The 13,944-nt window shown below is 43.0% G+C and overlaps 1 protein-coding gene across 5 annotated transcripts in view; it reads right to left on the reverse strand.

The window, feature by feature from the left end:
- Positions 1–563: 563 nt before the first annotated feature.
- LOC118110721 (adenylate cyclase type 6) overlaps positions 564–13,944 on the reverse strand; it is a 34,465-nt gene continuing 21,084 nt past the window's right edge. For all 5 annotated transcript variants that reach the window (XM_035158716.2, XM_035158719.2, XM_035158720.2 and 2 more), the window contains 19 exons: positions 12,252–12,363; positions 11,811–11,938; positions 10,961–11,119; positions 10,721–10,862; positions 10,349–10,477; positions 8,573–8,601; positions 8,196–8,343; positions 8,006–8,103; positions 7,780–7,867; positions 7,530–7,646; positions 6,219–6,368; positions 5,861–6,036; positions 5,596–5,622; positions 5,481–5,510; positions 5,252–5,384; positions 4,868–5,131; positions 4,443–4,647; positions 4,144–4,268; positions 564–2,567 (listed from right to left, as the gene is read on the reverse strand). In XM_035158716.2, coding sequence (XP_035014607.1) covers positions 2,439–2,567; positions 4,144–4,268; positions 4,443–4,647; positions 4,868–5,131; positions 5,252–5,384; positions 5,481–5,510; positions 5,596–5,622; positions 5,861–6,036; positions 6,219–6,368; positions 7,530–7,646; positions 7,780–7,867; positions 8,006–8,103; positions 8,196–8,343; positions 8,573–8,601; positions 10,349–10,477; positions 10,721–10,862; positions 10,961–11,119; positions 11,811–11,938; positions 12,252–12,363 — 2,389 coding nt within the window. In that variant the 3' untranslated portion in view covers positions 564–2,438. The remainder of the gene's footprint in view (positions 2,568–4,143; positions 4,269–4,442; positions 4,648–4,867; positions 5,132–5,251; positions 5,385–5,480; positions 5,511–5,595; positions 5,623–5,860; positions 6,037–6,218; positions 6,369–7,529; positions 7,647–7,779; positions 7,868–8,005; positions 8,104–8,195; positions 8,344–8,572; positions 8,602–10,348; positions 10,478–10,720; positions 10,863–10,960; positions 11,120–11,810; positions 11,939–12,251; positions 12,364–13,944) is intronic.

Raw genomic sequence — 13,944 nt, forward strand, 5'->3', positions numbered from 1 at the left:
ACACACACACACACACACACACACACACGCACATATCCAGTGTATGAGATTCAAGGTCCCTGTATCATGGGCCTATTACAGTAACGTTGGTGCTTTTTCATCAGGGATTAGGGGGAATTTATGTCTCTTAATTAATGTTCAGCATAGAGTGCTGTAAGTGAACATTGCCATTGCCTCAACAGAAATTCATTATTCACGTGGAAGCAATTAAATACTCTCTCCTGTATGGCCCTCTTGAAATTGTAGACTGATTTATTCAGAAACAGAGAAGGAGACGTCTCTCAGGTTACCGGCACAGAGAGAAATCTTGATTGCAGGCTGTTGATTGACTGGAGACCTAAGCTGGACTAAACCAACACCACTAAGCAGGCTAAAGCTGTGTTGTGAAGTGCACTGTGTGAAAGACAATTTCAGTGCAGTGTTTGGCATCTGTAAATATCCACAGGATCCTTTTAAAACAACAATAATCACAAATATGGTTTAATGTAATACGCTCAACAAACAAAATGGATGTAGAGAATCTCAGAGAATCCACAGTAGACAAACCAACAAAATAAACACAATCAATGCAAAAACAGCTATTTATTAATTTTCTTATCCAAGGGGAAATGAATCAAATCAGTCAATGCAGAATTTCTCTAACTCTGTCACTTCTTAAAGGAAAATAACAACTTGTCTTGTTGACCTTTCGTTTTAGAGACAGAGAGAAAGAAGCAGAAGTGAGGAACTTTTTTTATGGCCCTTAAAGTCAACATGTTTAGGCTCAGACAGAAAATTGAGTTTGTCAACACCAGGTGTAAAACTGATCTGAATTAAAAATACTCTTTCACTTCACACACAAACATGAAGCCTGATCAATATGGCCTCTTAATACAATGATTCATCTTCTTCCTCAGTCCCAAAGGCAAAGTAAAGAGTGGTTTTCTTCAGTAGTAGTATCATTGTGGGCAAAAATATATATATTAAATTACATTCATATGATTATTGTTTTGAACAACTAATTTTTGAGAGGCTACAAGCCCCCATGTGCCAAATACATGTCAAATACTGTAGTGTAAAGTTGTGAATATTGGTCCATGTAGTAGTTGGACCTCAGAACTGCAAAATCTCAAGGCAATACTAGTGAGCAGATCTCCGGCACACATTAAATCCTGAAGCTGTCAGGAAACCAGTTTAAGTTCAAACATCTCTAACACAGTCCAAAATAAAGGTTTTGTAAGCTTTTGCTTAATCAGGCTGGAATGAAATCAGTCAAAAACACAAAGAAAAAGAGTCACAGTCCAGTAAAAGACGCAGACATTGTTCTCCTCAAATGATAGTTTTTGACACAAGAAATCAGGAATGGACACACGACTCTGAAATAATACAAAACATGCCTCGCAGCGACCGGTTTGGCAAGAAAGCATTGTCATACAGTATCATAAAAACCTCACAGTGAAAAGTTACAGTATGCCCCTTTATAGGTAAAGACCAGCATTCAGTTATGTGTGCTGACACCACACGCACACACACACACACACTCTCACACACACACACAGACGCTCGCACACACACACTTTTATAAAACGTTGCAGAACTGTTTGACAATCTCCGGAGTACCATGACAATAATGCATCTGTTCTCTTCTCCTATGTCTTGTTTTTGGCTCGAACCAAAAATACATCGCAGAGAGCGAGTAATCAATCACACATTTCAGTGAACCACAAACAGTCTTGTGTCCAGACTGTGGCTAAACACAGGCTGGAAGAAACAAAGAAGGCCCTGATAAGAAACACAGATGTCCAAGCTAGTTTGTTGTGAGTCAATGTCGTGTGTGTGTACATATAAATATATATATATATATATATGTGTGTGTATTATCCTTCATGAATAAATCCACAGCTAAAAAATAAAAGTTTGTCCCTATCAAAGACAGTGACGTTACCGTGGCCTTTGCTTTCTGCAGATGAATAAATGACCGTATTTTCTGAATAGAATCATTTGTGTGTGTGTGTGTGTGTGTTTCATATCAAACATTTGTTCTTTGGTCATTTTCATCCTTCATATTGTCCTTGCATATTTTCTGTTAAGTGACATAGTTTTTTTTTGTATGTAAATATTTTCATTTTTGTACAAGGATTTCACAAAAAAAATCCATCCTCATGAAAATAAATAATGACTCCAGATGAGATACTCATACTATTGCTCATCAACACAAGCATAGCCACTTCCGTCCTAAGGCAACTGGGCTTCGTTATCTCTCAAGCAGCTTGGGGGGGTGGGGTGGGGGGCATCTTATTATGTGACAACAGCCGAGACGGGCCGAGCTCGTCTCTGCCGGCCTTCTACTGTCCCTGGTGTGTTCGCACCGCGCTCCGGGCTGAACTCTCAAGTCTCTCTGCTGCTCTCTGTCTTGTCAGTGCAATGGGAGTCACTCTGTGGGCAGGCCCGCTCTGTTGTTAACTGCCCGGGGGACCGCTGGTGAGGAAGTAAGTGGTCATCTCCCCCTTCCCCTTCACCTTGACGACACCTCGGCAGTCCAGCTGGTATCCGTTGTTGACCAGCACGTGGTACAAGTCTGTGGTCACCTAAGAGAGGACACGGACATTTGACACCTGAGAGGTGATGCACTCAACCCTGCTCAGGAGAAACTCTACCAGTCATTATGGTATTGAGCAATTCTCCAAAGAAACTATGATGGAGGGATAACATACATTCAAATATTACATTGTAAAGATAAGAGGATTGAAGAATGGTATGTTTCAAATAAAATGTGAGCAGAATAGATCTACATTATTAACCTATTACAAATGAATCAAATAATAAATTAATATTGGCAGAAAATTACTTCTCAACAATTTAGAAAATTTGCTGAAGTCATTGGTGAGCATTCATTATAGGGTCTAGCTTTTTAGATATGAGGAAATGGACTATTCTCTCTTACATCATTGTAAATATTTGATTTCAAACTATAAGTCTATTATGTATATAAAATACAATGTGCTAATTCAAGAAAGATCCTCACACATGGCAGTTTCTCACTATATTTTGACATTTAATTGATTATGATTAACCGAAAAATAATGCAAGCTGAAACAATTGGTGGTTTTATCAACTAGTCAAATGGCAGAAAACTATTAGCAACAATTTAGAGAGCTGATTCAACAAAGTTGACAAAATTGAAGAAGCAAAAATGTAAATTATTCTCATGTTTCTACCGGTTTTATATGATTTAAAATATATACAAACATACATCTGATGGGCATTTTCCCCCATTTACGTTTCATACGCTAAATATTAATCAGTTAATAAAAAAAAAGATCAGATGAAATGACAGTGGATCATTAGTTGCAGTCCCACTTTTTATATGCTCTCTTGCATTGGGCAATTTCAGTAACTCTGCCTGTACAACAGATGGCAGCATAATTCTGTCTGTGCTCTTTCCAGCAGACAATTTATGGATTTGATTTTGGGGGCGGAAAAATCTCACTGCAGCTCTCTAGACTGGTGTAACTCACACTTTTCAAAATGTGTCTTAAAGTCTACTTCTATAAATAAGAGGGTGAATAACACTGTGGGAATCTTGTCCTTAGCTGAACCTCGCTCTCTGAGGAATTAGCGATGGCTCCGAACTATGGTTAAAATGTCCCTGCTGAAGATGACAATACTGTAGCAGTTGAACGGCCTCTGCAGGGAATTCAAATTTAGCTCTCTGCCCTCCTCCAGAGGGACATCAGAGCGCCGTTTATGCTCGAGAACAGCACATCCAGTGCTGACAGGCAGTCCTGCTCAAGGGCACTTCTGCAGACCAGATGTCTAAATCCTTAAGCTGAAGGACTGTGTAGCGATTGTATCTGTAGCACTGGTATCTGCTGTGATATTTTTTATAAAGAGCAGAAGCAAATGACCTGGTCTCTTCCAGACACCACAACTGTGTATGCTTTGGACTTAGTGGAAATATGTCTGCGGTTTTTCAATATGCAGATATAAAGAGTTGTGTACGATTTGGGTATGCATAATCAGAGATGAAGCGCATTCGTGTTTGAGCGATGGCTGATAACATCAAAATGACTGGTTCAACCGGGTTGTTTTTTCTGCATCGGCTGACTCACTTGACCTAACAATGCAAACTGCTTCCTGTGACGTCCATGACATGTGCTGTACCTGGATGCAGTCTGGTGCTCCTGTGCTGTCCATGCGGCTGGCCACGTTGACTGTGTTCCCCCATATATCATACTGGGGTTTCCTGGCTCCAATCACCCCTGCCACCACAGGCCCCATGTTCAGTCCTGAGAACAAATCACCTTGCTGTGTTACATCACAGCAGTAACACCATTTTAACTAAATTCATAAGCTGGCTCTGAGGAAGTGGACTATTGTAGTTCTCCTTTTAAACAAATGCCCATCCACATTCAGGATATAGATTATGTTTCAAGACCAATCTCCGCTACCTCCAGGCTTACCTATCTTCATCTGGAAGTTGTTGAAGGAGTGCTCGTTGATGTGTTTCATCTGTTCTCTGAGCCTCATGGCGTAGTCGGCCAAAGCTAGAATGTGTGAGCGGCCTTCTTTATCGTAGGTGGAATGGTTGAGGCCGGAGGCTGCCATGTAGGTGGAGCCGATGGTTTTGATTTTCTCCAACTGACGGAACCTATCCTCGCTGATGATCTGGAGAGGAGATTAAGAAGAGGAAATGAGACAAACAAAAGCAGCACATCAGCTCTAAGTCAACAATATTCTAAGCAGCAGAACTCTGAACCATGAAAATGATGAGTGCATGCAGCAAAAAATAAATTCTTAATTTCCCATTTTTACACTTTATCTAATAATTGTTTCTTGCATTAATTGAATATGAATCAATCTTATTCCGCTGAGTTCTTCTCCTCACCTCATCAAAATCAGCGATGATCTCGTTGAGCAGCCTGAGACACTCCACTCCCTCGTTGTTGGCCTCCAGCTCGACATAAAACTCAGAAAAGTTGCTAATGGAGGCGAACATGACAGCGACACATTCACATGACTGGTAGTACAACTCGTCGTTCCTACGCTCCCTCGCAAGAAAGTGGGCGGCCACGTCTTTGGGTAAGATGTTGTGCAGCAGGCGCCGGTTGTATGCTTGCAGCTCCTCCATCTCCTCCTTCTCCTCTGTGGCCTGAGGAGGGACGGGGTCATTTAGTCTCACCATCATATAACTGCATAACTTAAGTGAGCGGGTCATATAGTCGTTCTAGCCTAGGTTTTGTTGTTATTAATGTACGTGTTATTAATGTACCTGCAGCTTCCAGAGGAAGTCGAGGCGAGCAGTGGACTCCACCTGCTGGCCGTGCAAGTAGAGAGCCAGAACAAAAACGGTCAGGATTACAGGGGTCATGACCTTTAGGGATACCTTGGTCACAGTCTCCAGGCTGAGGAGTGAAAGAGTCGTGTATGAGTCACTGCATGGGTGTCAAACAGTAAATGAAGCCCAACACACGTGTTAACCAACAAGTCAAATCACTCACCACTGTTCTGCAGTTTCATTGAGACTAGGCCTGAATATGGACAAGAGAAATTTGTGTCAACAAACCATATGAGTCGATGAAATTAGACAGAAGAAAACAAAGTAATTCAACTTACTGTTGTTGGGAATTATTTGATAATTTCCTGCAGGGGAAAGAAGAGGAAAAATGGCTCTTAACATGACAAAGTAGGTCTTGTACGATCTGAACTTTATCGTAAGCAGACACAGGAGATGAACTATTCATCCATCCATTCATTATCTGAACTGCTTATTCTTTGAGGGACATATGTGGGTTGGGGGCAACCAACTATTCAGATTGTTCTTTACATGGGGAGGACTGTGTGAATGACTTTATTTGAGTGGTGCCGGCAGGGGACTCACAAGTTTTTGGCTTTGACCATCAGGTCTGCGTTGTCAAACAGGACCACCTGAGGCCACTCTACCAGCAGGATGAAAGTGAGCTGGATGAGCAGCATCAGAGCCAGCTTCCCTATGCTGCTGATGTGGAGGAACACGGAGCAGGCCAGCAGGGTCAGCAACACGCTGTAGCTGAAATACTGCAGGAGAGATGCACCCGTGGGGGGGGGGGAGGAATGTAAGGTGAATATTCAAACATCACACTCAAAAGCCAATCATGAATGCACAGGCACGCACATCTGTGTATATGTGTGTGAGAACACGCAGATAAGAGTTAATGCTAACAGACGTGTATGCCTAAATGTCATGCTTTGGGACCGACCTCGGGGAAATGGCAGGGCATGACCTGGTTGGAGCACAGAATCAAACCATCCTTCGCTGCCTTGGTCAGGTTGTGCAGCAGGCAGAGAGTCACGTTTGTGTTCAGCTGCTCTTCTATGCATTCCTCCAGATTCTCTGTGCTGCAGGAAAACTGGCAGGAGAGAAAGAAAGAGTCTGTCACTGACCAGTCAGCCAATAAAACTAAAATATCTGTGATGATTTCATTTGTTTGTGTCAATAAAGCCTGATAACGGCAAATTTCCAAACATTTTTTGATTATTGGTTATAAATCTCACAGCCCTTGGACCATTCATGAATCAATAAGCAAACACTATAACTAGGTGTTTTCATCCATGTAATGTCTGTCATGTAATTTTGCCAGAGAATTTTAAAATGTCTTCAGTCACATACCTCAGTACTGTACTCTTTAATACAATACAATGCAGTAGTCAAACAAAGAGTTAAAAAACATGGGGAGACTGATAAACACCCAGTAGCAGAGAATTACAGGAAAAACCTACTGAATAAGTCCTTTTGGAATTTTAAATTGGCCAGTCTGATGTTGGAGCTTAAGGCTGAGCAGCCAATCACAGGCTGGAACAACCCTGGAGGCCGCCAATCAAACAAGTGGATCGGCACAGCATTGAAAAGCAACAGCTACAAGGTGCAAAGCCACTGTCCACAGAGAGTGATACACATCTACAATCAACCCTGATGTTTCAAAGTAAATGTGCAACAAGTACTTTATATACAGTAAATAAATATCTTCGCTGAACTGTGGCCACAGCAGCTTCTGTGGGAGGCACCGACATTAAATAAAATGAAAAGGTTTCAATATTGATAAACTGTCCCATTTATAATTGTTCTTAAAACACTTTTATAGACCATAACATTTGTTATGTGTCCTACGGTAAATCGGCATTGAGCTTCTTCCACACATGCACAAACTCAGTGGTAAATCTGTCTTTGTACTGTGAGTAAACATGGAAGTAATATGATGGTTAAAAATAGACTAGATTTCTACAACTCCATCTGTCAAAGGCACAGACTATGATTAATTGCAGCTGTAATTATAGCATCCCCTTTGGCAAATTGGTCTAATTTTAAAAAGAAATTGCAAGATGGGGCAGAATATGTTCAAATGTAGTAAAAGTTCTTCATCAACATCTGAGATGAAGTGTATGATGGTATTAATGGGACAACAAGACAAATGAAACAGAGGCAGATACATGGCTCGTTCCCGGTTATACTGTCCGGGACATCTTGAAGCAACTAGTTAAGAGTCACAACGCTTGACAGCTGTAGTCCCTACCATATTAGCAAAAGAGGAGATGAAGAGGAGGAGGATGGTGAAGACGCCAACCAGTGTGCTGTTTGCACGTGACTGGACTATTTTCTTGGTTACAGTCTGCAAGGCAGCCGGGAAGAGCTTGAATGCAGGCAGCAGGGACAAGATCAGATAAGAAAGAGTTAATACCATTAGTGGTGCGGGCTGAAGACATGTGATAATGACTCTTATCTGAAGAGGAATCATATGAGTGATGAAGGCCTTTGTTTCTTACTTTGATGCAGGAGTAGATGGCACAGATGAAGAGGATGTTGGTGAGGATGATGAAGATGCTGATGTACAGACCTAGCATAAGTGTTGTCCTGCGGAAGAGAAAGAAAACAAGCTCATTAGGATGTATAATTCTTATTAAGTCCTCATAAACAAATCAAGAACACATTTCCTATCCACAATTCACTGGGAAACCAGGAAAAGCAAAGTATCGGGGGGGAACTACTTACCACGGGAAAATGATGATCTGAATGAAACAGATGCAACAGAAAACAAGGAGCGTGCAGGCCACGTATCCTCCAAAGCGATCATCAACCTTTTTGGAGTACTGAAAATAGGATATCAAGGAGAACTTTTCAATTCCGTTTACGCGACAGCGAGTTTTGGTGAATTGCAAACAACCTTCGGTCTAAGACCAACCTTTTTCTCGAGGTCAGGTGCCTGAAAAGTGAGCAGAAACTTCTTGACGTGATCTTTCCGCAGCTGGTCAATGCTGCGCGCGTCAATGGCCCGTCCAAGAAACTCATCCACCTCATCCTCGGGGTTCAGGGCCTCCTGAGTGCAGCGGCTACGAGGTAGACGGAACAATAGGTCACTGCGCTGTGTGTGTTTGTGTCTGTGCGTAGATGTGTGTGTGCGTGCCTGTGTGAGGAAGTTAGCCTGTTCTGTCTGTTCTCATCTGACTGTATAAAACCAACAGTGTGCTCTGAAGTTCAACCGCCACACTGACAGTCTGCCAGTCAACCCTAAATAACAAAAGCCGCCCTAATAACAAAAAGTGGGGCCAAAACACTCACTTGTCTTTGCTGGATGCTTCGTCGATGCCCTGAGAAAAACAAAAACAGAGAGAGTGAGACGACGAGAGCAAAAAGAGGAGACGGTGCAGGAAAGAGATCGAGGGAAAGGGGGAGATTATCATGTAGCCATAGTGCAACTGAAAAATAGACAGAGACACAGACATCTGCACAGCTAATCCCTGAGAGCCAGACTGATGTTTTAATTAATGCTCAGAGGCTTCAAATTACACCCTCTCTGCCCCTAGGGCTCAGACCCTGAGATGGACAGCACAAAAGGAAAAAGAGAGAGAAAGAATGTAGGAAAGACGAGGAAATGAGACTTGTAGCATAAAGAGAGGGAGGAAGTAATAGAGAGTGAGTGAGAAAGGAAATATCTGCAGCTGCAGCCTCGTCAGACTGGTTTCAGTAGAACACAATCAGCTGGGAATCCCTGGGAGCTCTGCTCCTGTTTGTTCAGATCAATACTTCCTCTCACAGCACCACTGACTGATTAAAGCTTTTCCATAAAGGTAGTACTGTACATATCTGTCACACTCAAAGTTATACTTACAGAAAATCGTATTGATTCAAGGTAAAAGTATTTTAAAAGAAACAACACTGTGGAACTTCACCATAGACTGTTAGGATGATCGACAACTTCCCCAAATATTAAGCCACATTATCTTTATCTCACTTTAGTGGCTGGCTGCAGTATAGTTCATTAACCTCTCCCATGTTAGTGAATGGGACATGGAACAAACTAAAAAGTCAAAGTACATGTTAAATATATTTTTCTCAAGGGTGTTTTCTGTCATTTTAGGTAGTTTGTATCACACTGATGAGTCGTCTGTCTTCATCCGTATTTGTGCACATCTTCTGAAACAGATACGAACAAAACTGACCAAAAGGAGCAGTACCAGAGGACATTGTGGGAGGCAATGTTGCCAATAGTTTAAGTGAGACAATCATGGGACCTTGGGAAGAAATTTAAACAAAAGCAGAACATTTTGAGAGGAGAAATTAAGAGTTGGTAAGAAACTACAAGCATCTATATGATGTTACTTCACCCAGGCAAAGGCACAATCAGCCTCTTTTGCCTCTTTCTTAAGAGGTACATTATCAGTCACGACTCTGCGTCTAGTGGATGTATTTCTTAAAAACCATGACAACGTAAAATATGCATGGAAATACGTGGGCAGTGATGGTTATGTGGTTTGAAATGGATTCATCTCTAGTAAAGTAAAGGCAGCATGAATAATATTTGGAGTTACTTAAATAACCAAACACAAAGTATAGCTGAGGCTCATGGGAATGTTATTTGTTTTCATGTAATTTGGCTGTAAATCAAATGAATGGACAAACCATCACTTTGACATGATCATGAGGCTGGAGGAAATGCAACAGGATCACCAAAGTTATTACAATTCATCCTGAGAGAGGCATGAATGTCAGGACCAAATTCCATGGCATCCATTCAACAGTGGACTGAATGAGCGACTGGGATTTGCCATCCCTCTGGTCATGCTGATGGCGTGACTAAAAACGTAATTTTAAAATCTGTTTTCAGAGGTTCTATGTTAAGAAAGGAGGTTGGTAAAAGATTAGTTTAAAGTGGGAAGTTGACCCTCGGACCCTTGACCATCTAAGAGAAATATCTACCATCGACAGCTACTTTCAGACATAATTAGAAAGGATATTTCTGATTTGACTTTAGAGAGTGGAGACATGGGAAATAGGATCTCGACAAGAGGAACAGGTGCCCCGTGCTGAGCTACGTGCTCCCTGAGTGTATCTCACCATCTGCCTGAAGGCTTTGGGCTCCTTGGGTCTGGAGAAGGATCTGTCAGGCACCCAGCGTGGCATCAGTCCCTCAGCAGAATTTGCACGTGCTCTCTGCATCTTGGCCATCAGGGCTTTCTCCTCTTTCTGGAAATGAAGAGAAACCCCGCCAGGGCACATGCTTTGACAAACAAGGCCTTCTATGCCAGGTGACAAGCCATTACACTGTGTGTGTGAAATACAGCATCAGTATGGCTGTGAAGTTCTGAAGAGGACTCAAGGACATGTGTGTGTGTGTGTGTGTGTGTGTGTGTGTGTGTGTGTGTGTGTGTGTGTGTGTGTGTGTGTGTGTGTGTGTGTGTGTGTGTGTGTGTTTGACCGTGCACTAACCCTCTTTTGGCTGCAGCCCAGCACCAAATAGGTTTCAATGGTGTGATCCTTCAGGTAAGTATTCCTCTCTTCTCCAAATCCCGGCTCCACTTCGTAGTCCCCGTTCAGATACTGCAGTGTGGCGTTGGTGATGTGGATACGCCTACACGCAAACAAACACAAACATACAACGTGTCAGAAATGAGCTGGCCAATAGGAGCCTCTGTCATTACAGCGTCAAAAGAAGTAGGAGGGACTTACCCGGCCTTGCCTCCAGCTTCCATTTGGTTAGCGAGCGTCACGTCATTGGACCAGACATCAAATTGCCACTTGCGCAGGCCCAGCACCCCGCAGTGAACACGACCGCTGTGGATGCCCACCCGCATGTTCACATTAACACCTGTCACCTCTCTCACCAGCCTGCAGATGCACACACACACGTGCTTTTGTTAAAAAAATGGTGTCACCTTCATACGATGTGTAATAATGATTTGGCTTTCGGTTCAATGTCGGTTTTGAGTGTGTGAGTCTTTGTGTTTCTGTGCATTAAGCCTGCTGCACTCTAGAGGATTTTCAACAATTTAAAAAACTTGGGAGACCACAGACATAATGACGGATTAAACCGATTTCTAATCTTATAAACTTCAGAACGCACACACTAGACGATTTGGCCACTACGTAAGACCACACACTTGCCGTTTGTTTGTTAGGAAACGATTTCACGGTGGCAATTCCAGAGACTTGGAATCTCACAGAAACTCTCGAGATTCTTCTTCTTCAGTTTTTTTTACGTCGGTTTGCGAACAACTTTTAGGTGCATTACTGCCACCTTTTGAACTGTGTGGAAAACTTGCGTGATTGAACGTGACTTCAGAAGAAAAACAAACGTATGATGCGTTTGATATTTATGATTCCAGATTGTGAGTCTCCAACTCATTCAGAAGCATTTAGATTATTTTCTAAACCCCTTACACTTCAGGATTATTGGAGATAATCGGCACCGACTGACCTCCAGTCGGGAACACGATTGTCGGAAGGGCAAATCGGGTCTAAAATCGGCCCGATTATCCTCGAGTGTGCAGCAGCCTTTAGTGTGTGTGTTGTGACTCACGAGATGGCTTCGATCATGTCTACTCCCATCTCCACACAGCAGTGGGCGTGGTCAGCCCGGGGCTCAGGCAGCCCTGACACACAGTAGTAACAGTCCCCGAGGATTTTAATGCGCAGGCAGTGGTTCTCCTGGAGAGCAGGGGCACACACACACACACACACACACACACATGTAAAATATTAGGCCCTCAATTACAGCTAATACACACCATACTCATGTCAAGTATAGAGCCTTTTGTGCATAATTTAGATGAGTCATCGGTCTCAGCATAGTCTAATTGATGCGTTACACAATGCTAAAGTAACCCCCCCCTGGACCCCCCTGGACTAGTACATCATGTTGGCTTTGTCATACTAACAGTGAGGGCTACAGACTGCACGGTTACATAAGCGGTTCAAAGTTCTGCTGTGAAGAATGGTGGCGGCAGGTGTCAGCGCTCACCGAGGCCAGCTTGTCGAAGCGGGCGAACAGCTCGTTCAGCGTCATGACCAGCTCCTGGGCCGTGCACTGAGATGCCAGGCTGGTGAAGCCCTCGATGTCTGCAAACAGTATGCTGAGGAGGAGGTGATGAGGGAGGGAGAGGGTGAGGGAGAGGGAGAGAGAAAAAAAAAGACAAAGGAGACAGAGAATGAGATCAATCAATAAAGTATAGAGTTGGTTTGCATGGTCTAGCGCCTCTCTCTCTCTCTCTCCTCACTGTCCAATTGCCATGTGAGCAGGGGAGAGGGAAAGAGAGAGAGAGAGAGAGAGAGATAGAGAGAGAGAGAGAGAAAGAGAGAGAGAGAGAGAGAGAGAGAGAGAGAGAGAGGCAGACATTTGTTCAGCTCTAGCTCTCATCATCTAGGCCAATGTAGGTCATCTCCTCCAGCCCGTCCCTCTGAGAACGCCACCCACCGTCCCCCTGTCTGCATGCCTCTCATTGCTAACTTTTGATAGTAATGAAAAGCGAGAATAAACAACACCCCGGACACCGAGTTCCGGTTGAAGGCGACAGAAGGCGCTGTGGATCCCATGAGGGAGAGATGGCCCTTAATTACAGCAGCGTCGGCATCTCCCACCTAAACCAACACTCCAGGCGATAATGTTACTGATAAGCTTTAAAGGGTCAGTTCACCCAATTTACATATTTCACTTGATCCGATATATGTGGTGGCAGTAGATTTGGTTGTATTAGCTCTTTTTTCATGGATTTCATTGGGACTATGTTTTACTGTTGAAATTGTGAAACAGAAAACTAGTAGTAGTAGCCAGTAGTTTTCCCCCTTTTTGCATTCTGAGAATACAGTAAGAAAAGTCGAGGAATAAAGTCGAACTAAATCCGAGGAAGATATTTTTCCGCCTTCGAGCACAAAGGAAGGATAAAGTCAAATCTGTTGTTCGTCACAGTAGAGGAGTGACAGAAAAACTATGTGAGCCTGTTTTACAATTTTTTTGTTTTGTTTTGAGTCTCTTATCGTAACCATGTCAAAAATATAGGCCTGTTATACAAACATTGGTGACACAAACTAACCTCCAACAGCACCAGAAAACATGAATAAATGACATGTGTTTACATAAAATAGCTTCTACATCAATTTCTGAGTGAGAGCTGGTTTTAATCTTGTGTTGCATTTGGATAATGGGTTGTTCCTGTAAGTTTACACCTGCCTAGAGCTGCGGCGTTGCAATGGATTGTTCCACTAAGTGCATCACCTGTACCTATTTGGGTCACCTCTGACAAGAGATCTCCGCCGCAGCCTTGTTTCATTGTCCCCTATCACCACTGCGGCCTGAAAAGCACCGGCTGTGCTTGATGGTAGGCTAATGGATGGAAAGTTTCACTGATTCCCACTCTGGAGCTGAAATCCAGTGGTGAGGACTGAGACAGTGGGCCAGCAAACTTGAGGTCTGCCTCCTACCATTTGCTACAGAAAGCACAGCAGTGTGCCCAAGTCAATATCCTTACAGCAGCCGGAGCTGTCAGTGTCAATGAACAACAACATGCATAATACATGCTGTCAGGGAAATAGCTGTTGGAGTGACTCTGAAACTGACACATCAGTCAGTTGAACAAGGTCAAAGTTACTGGTGCTGGAGCTGTGGCAGCAAAGTACACAAGTTCTCTGATACTGTCACGAGTGTGTTTGTGTAGACG

This window comes from Hippoglossus stenolepis, chromosome 6 (genome assembly GCF_022539355.2).
Source record: "Hippoglossus stenolepis isolate QCI-W04-F060 chromosome 6, HSTE1.2, whole genome shotgun sequence".
In the NCBI taxonomy this organism is placed as follows: domain Eukaryota; kingdom Metazoa; phylum Chordata; class Actinopteri; order Pleuronectiformes; family Pleuronectidae; genus Hippoglossus; species Hippoglossus stenolepis.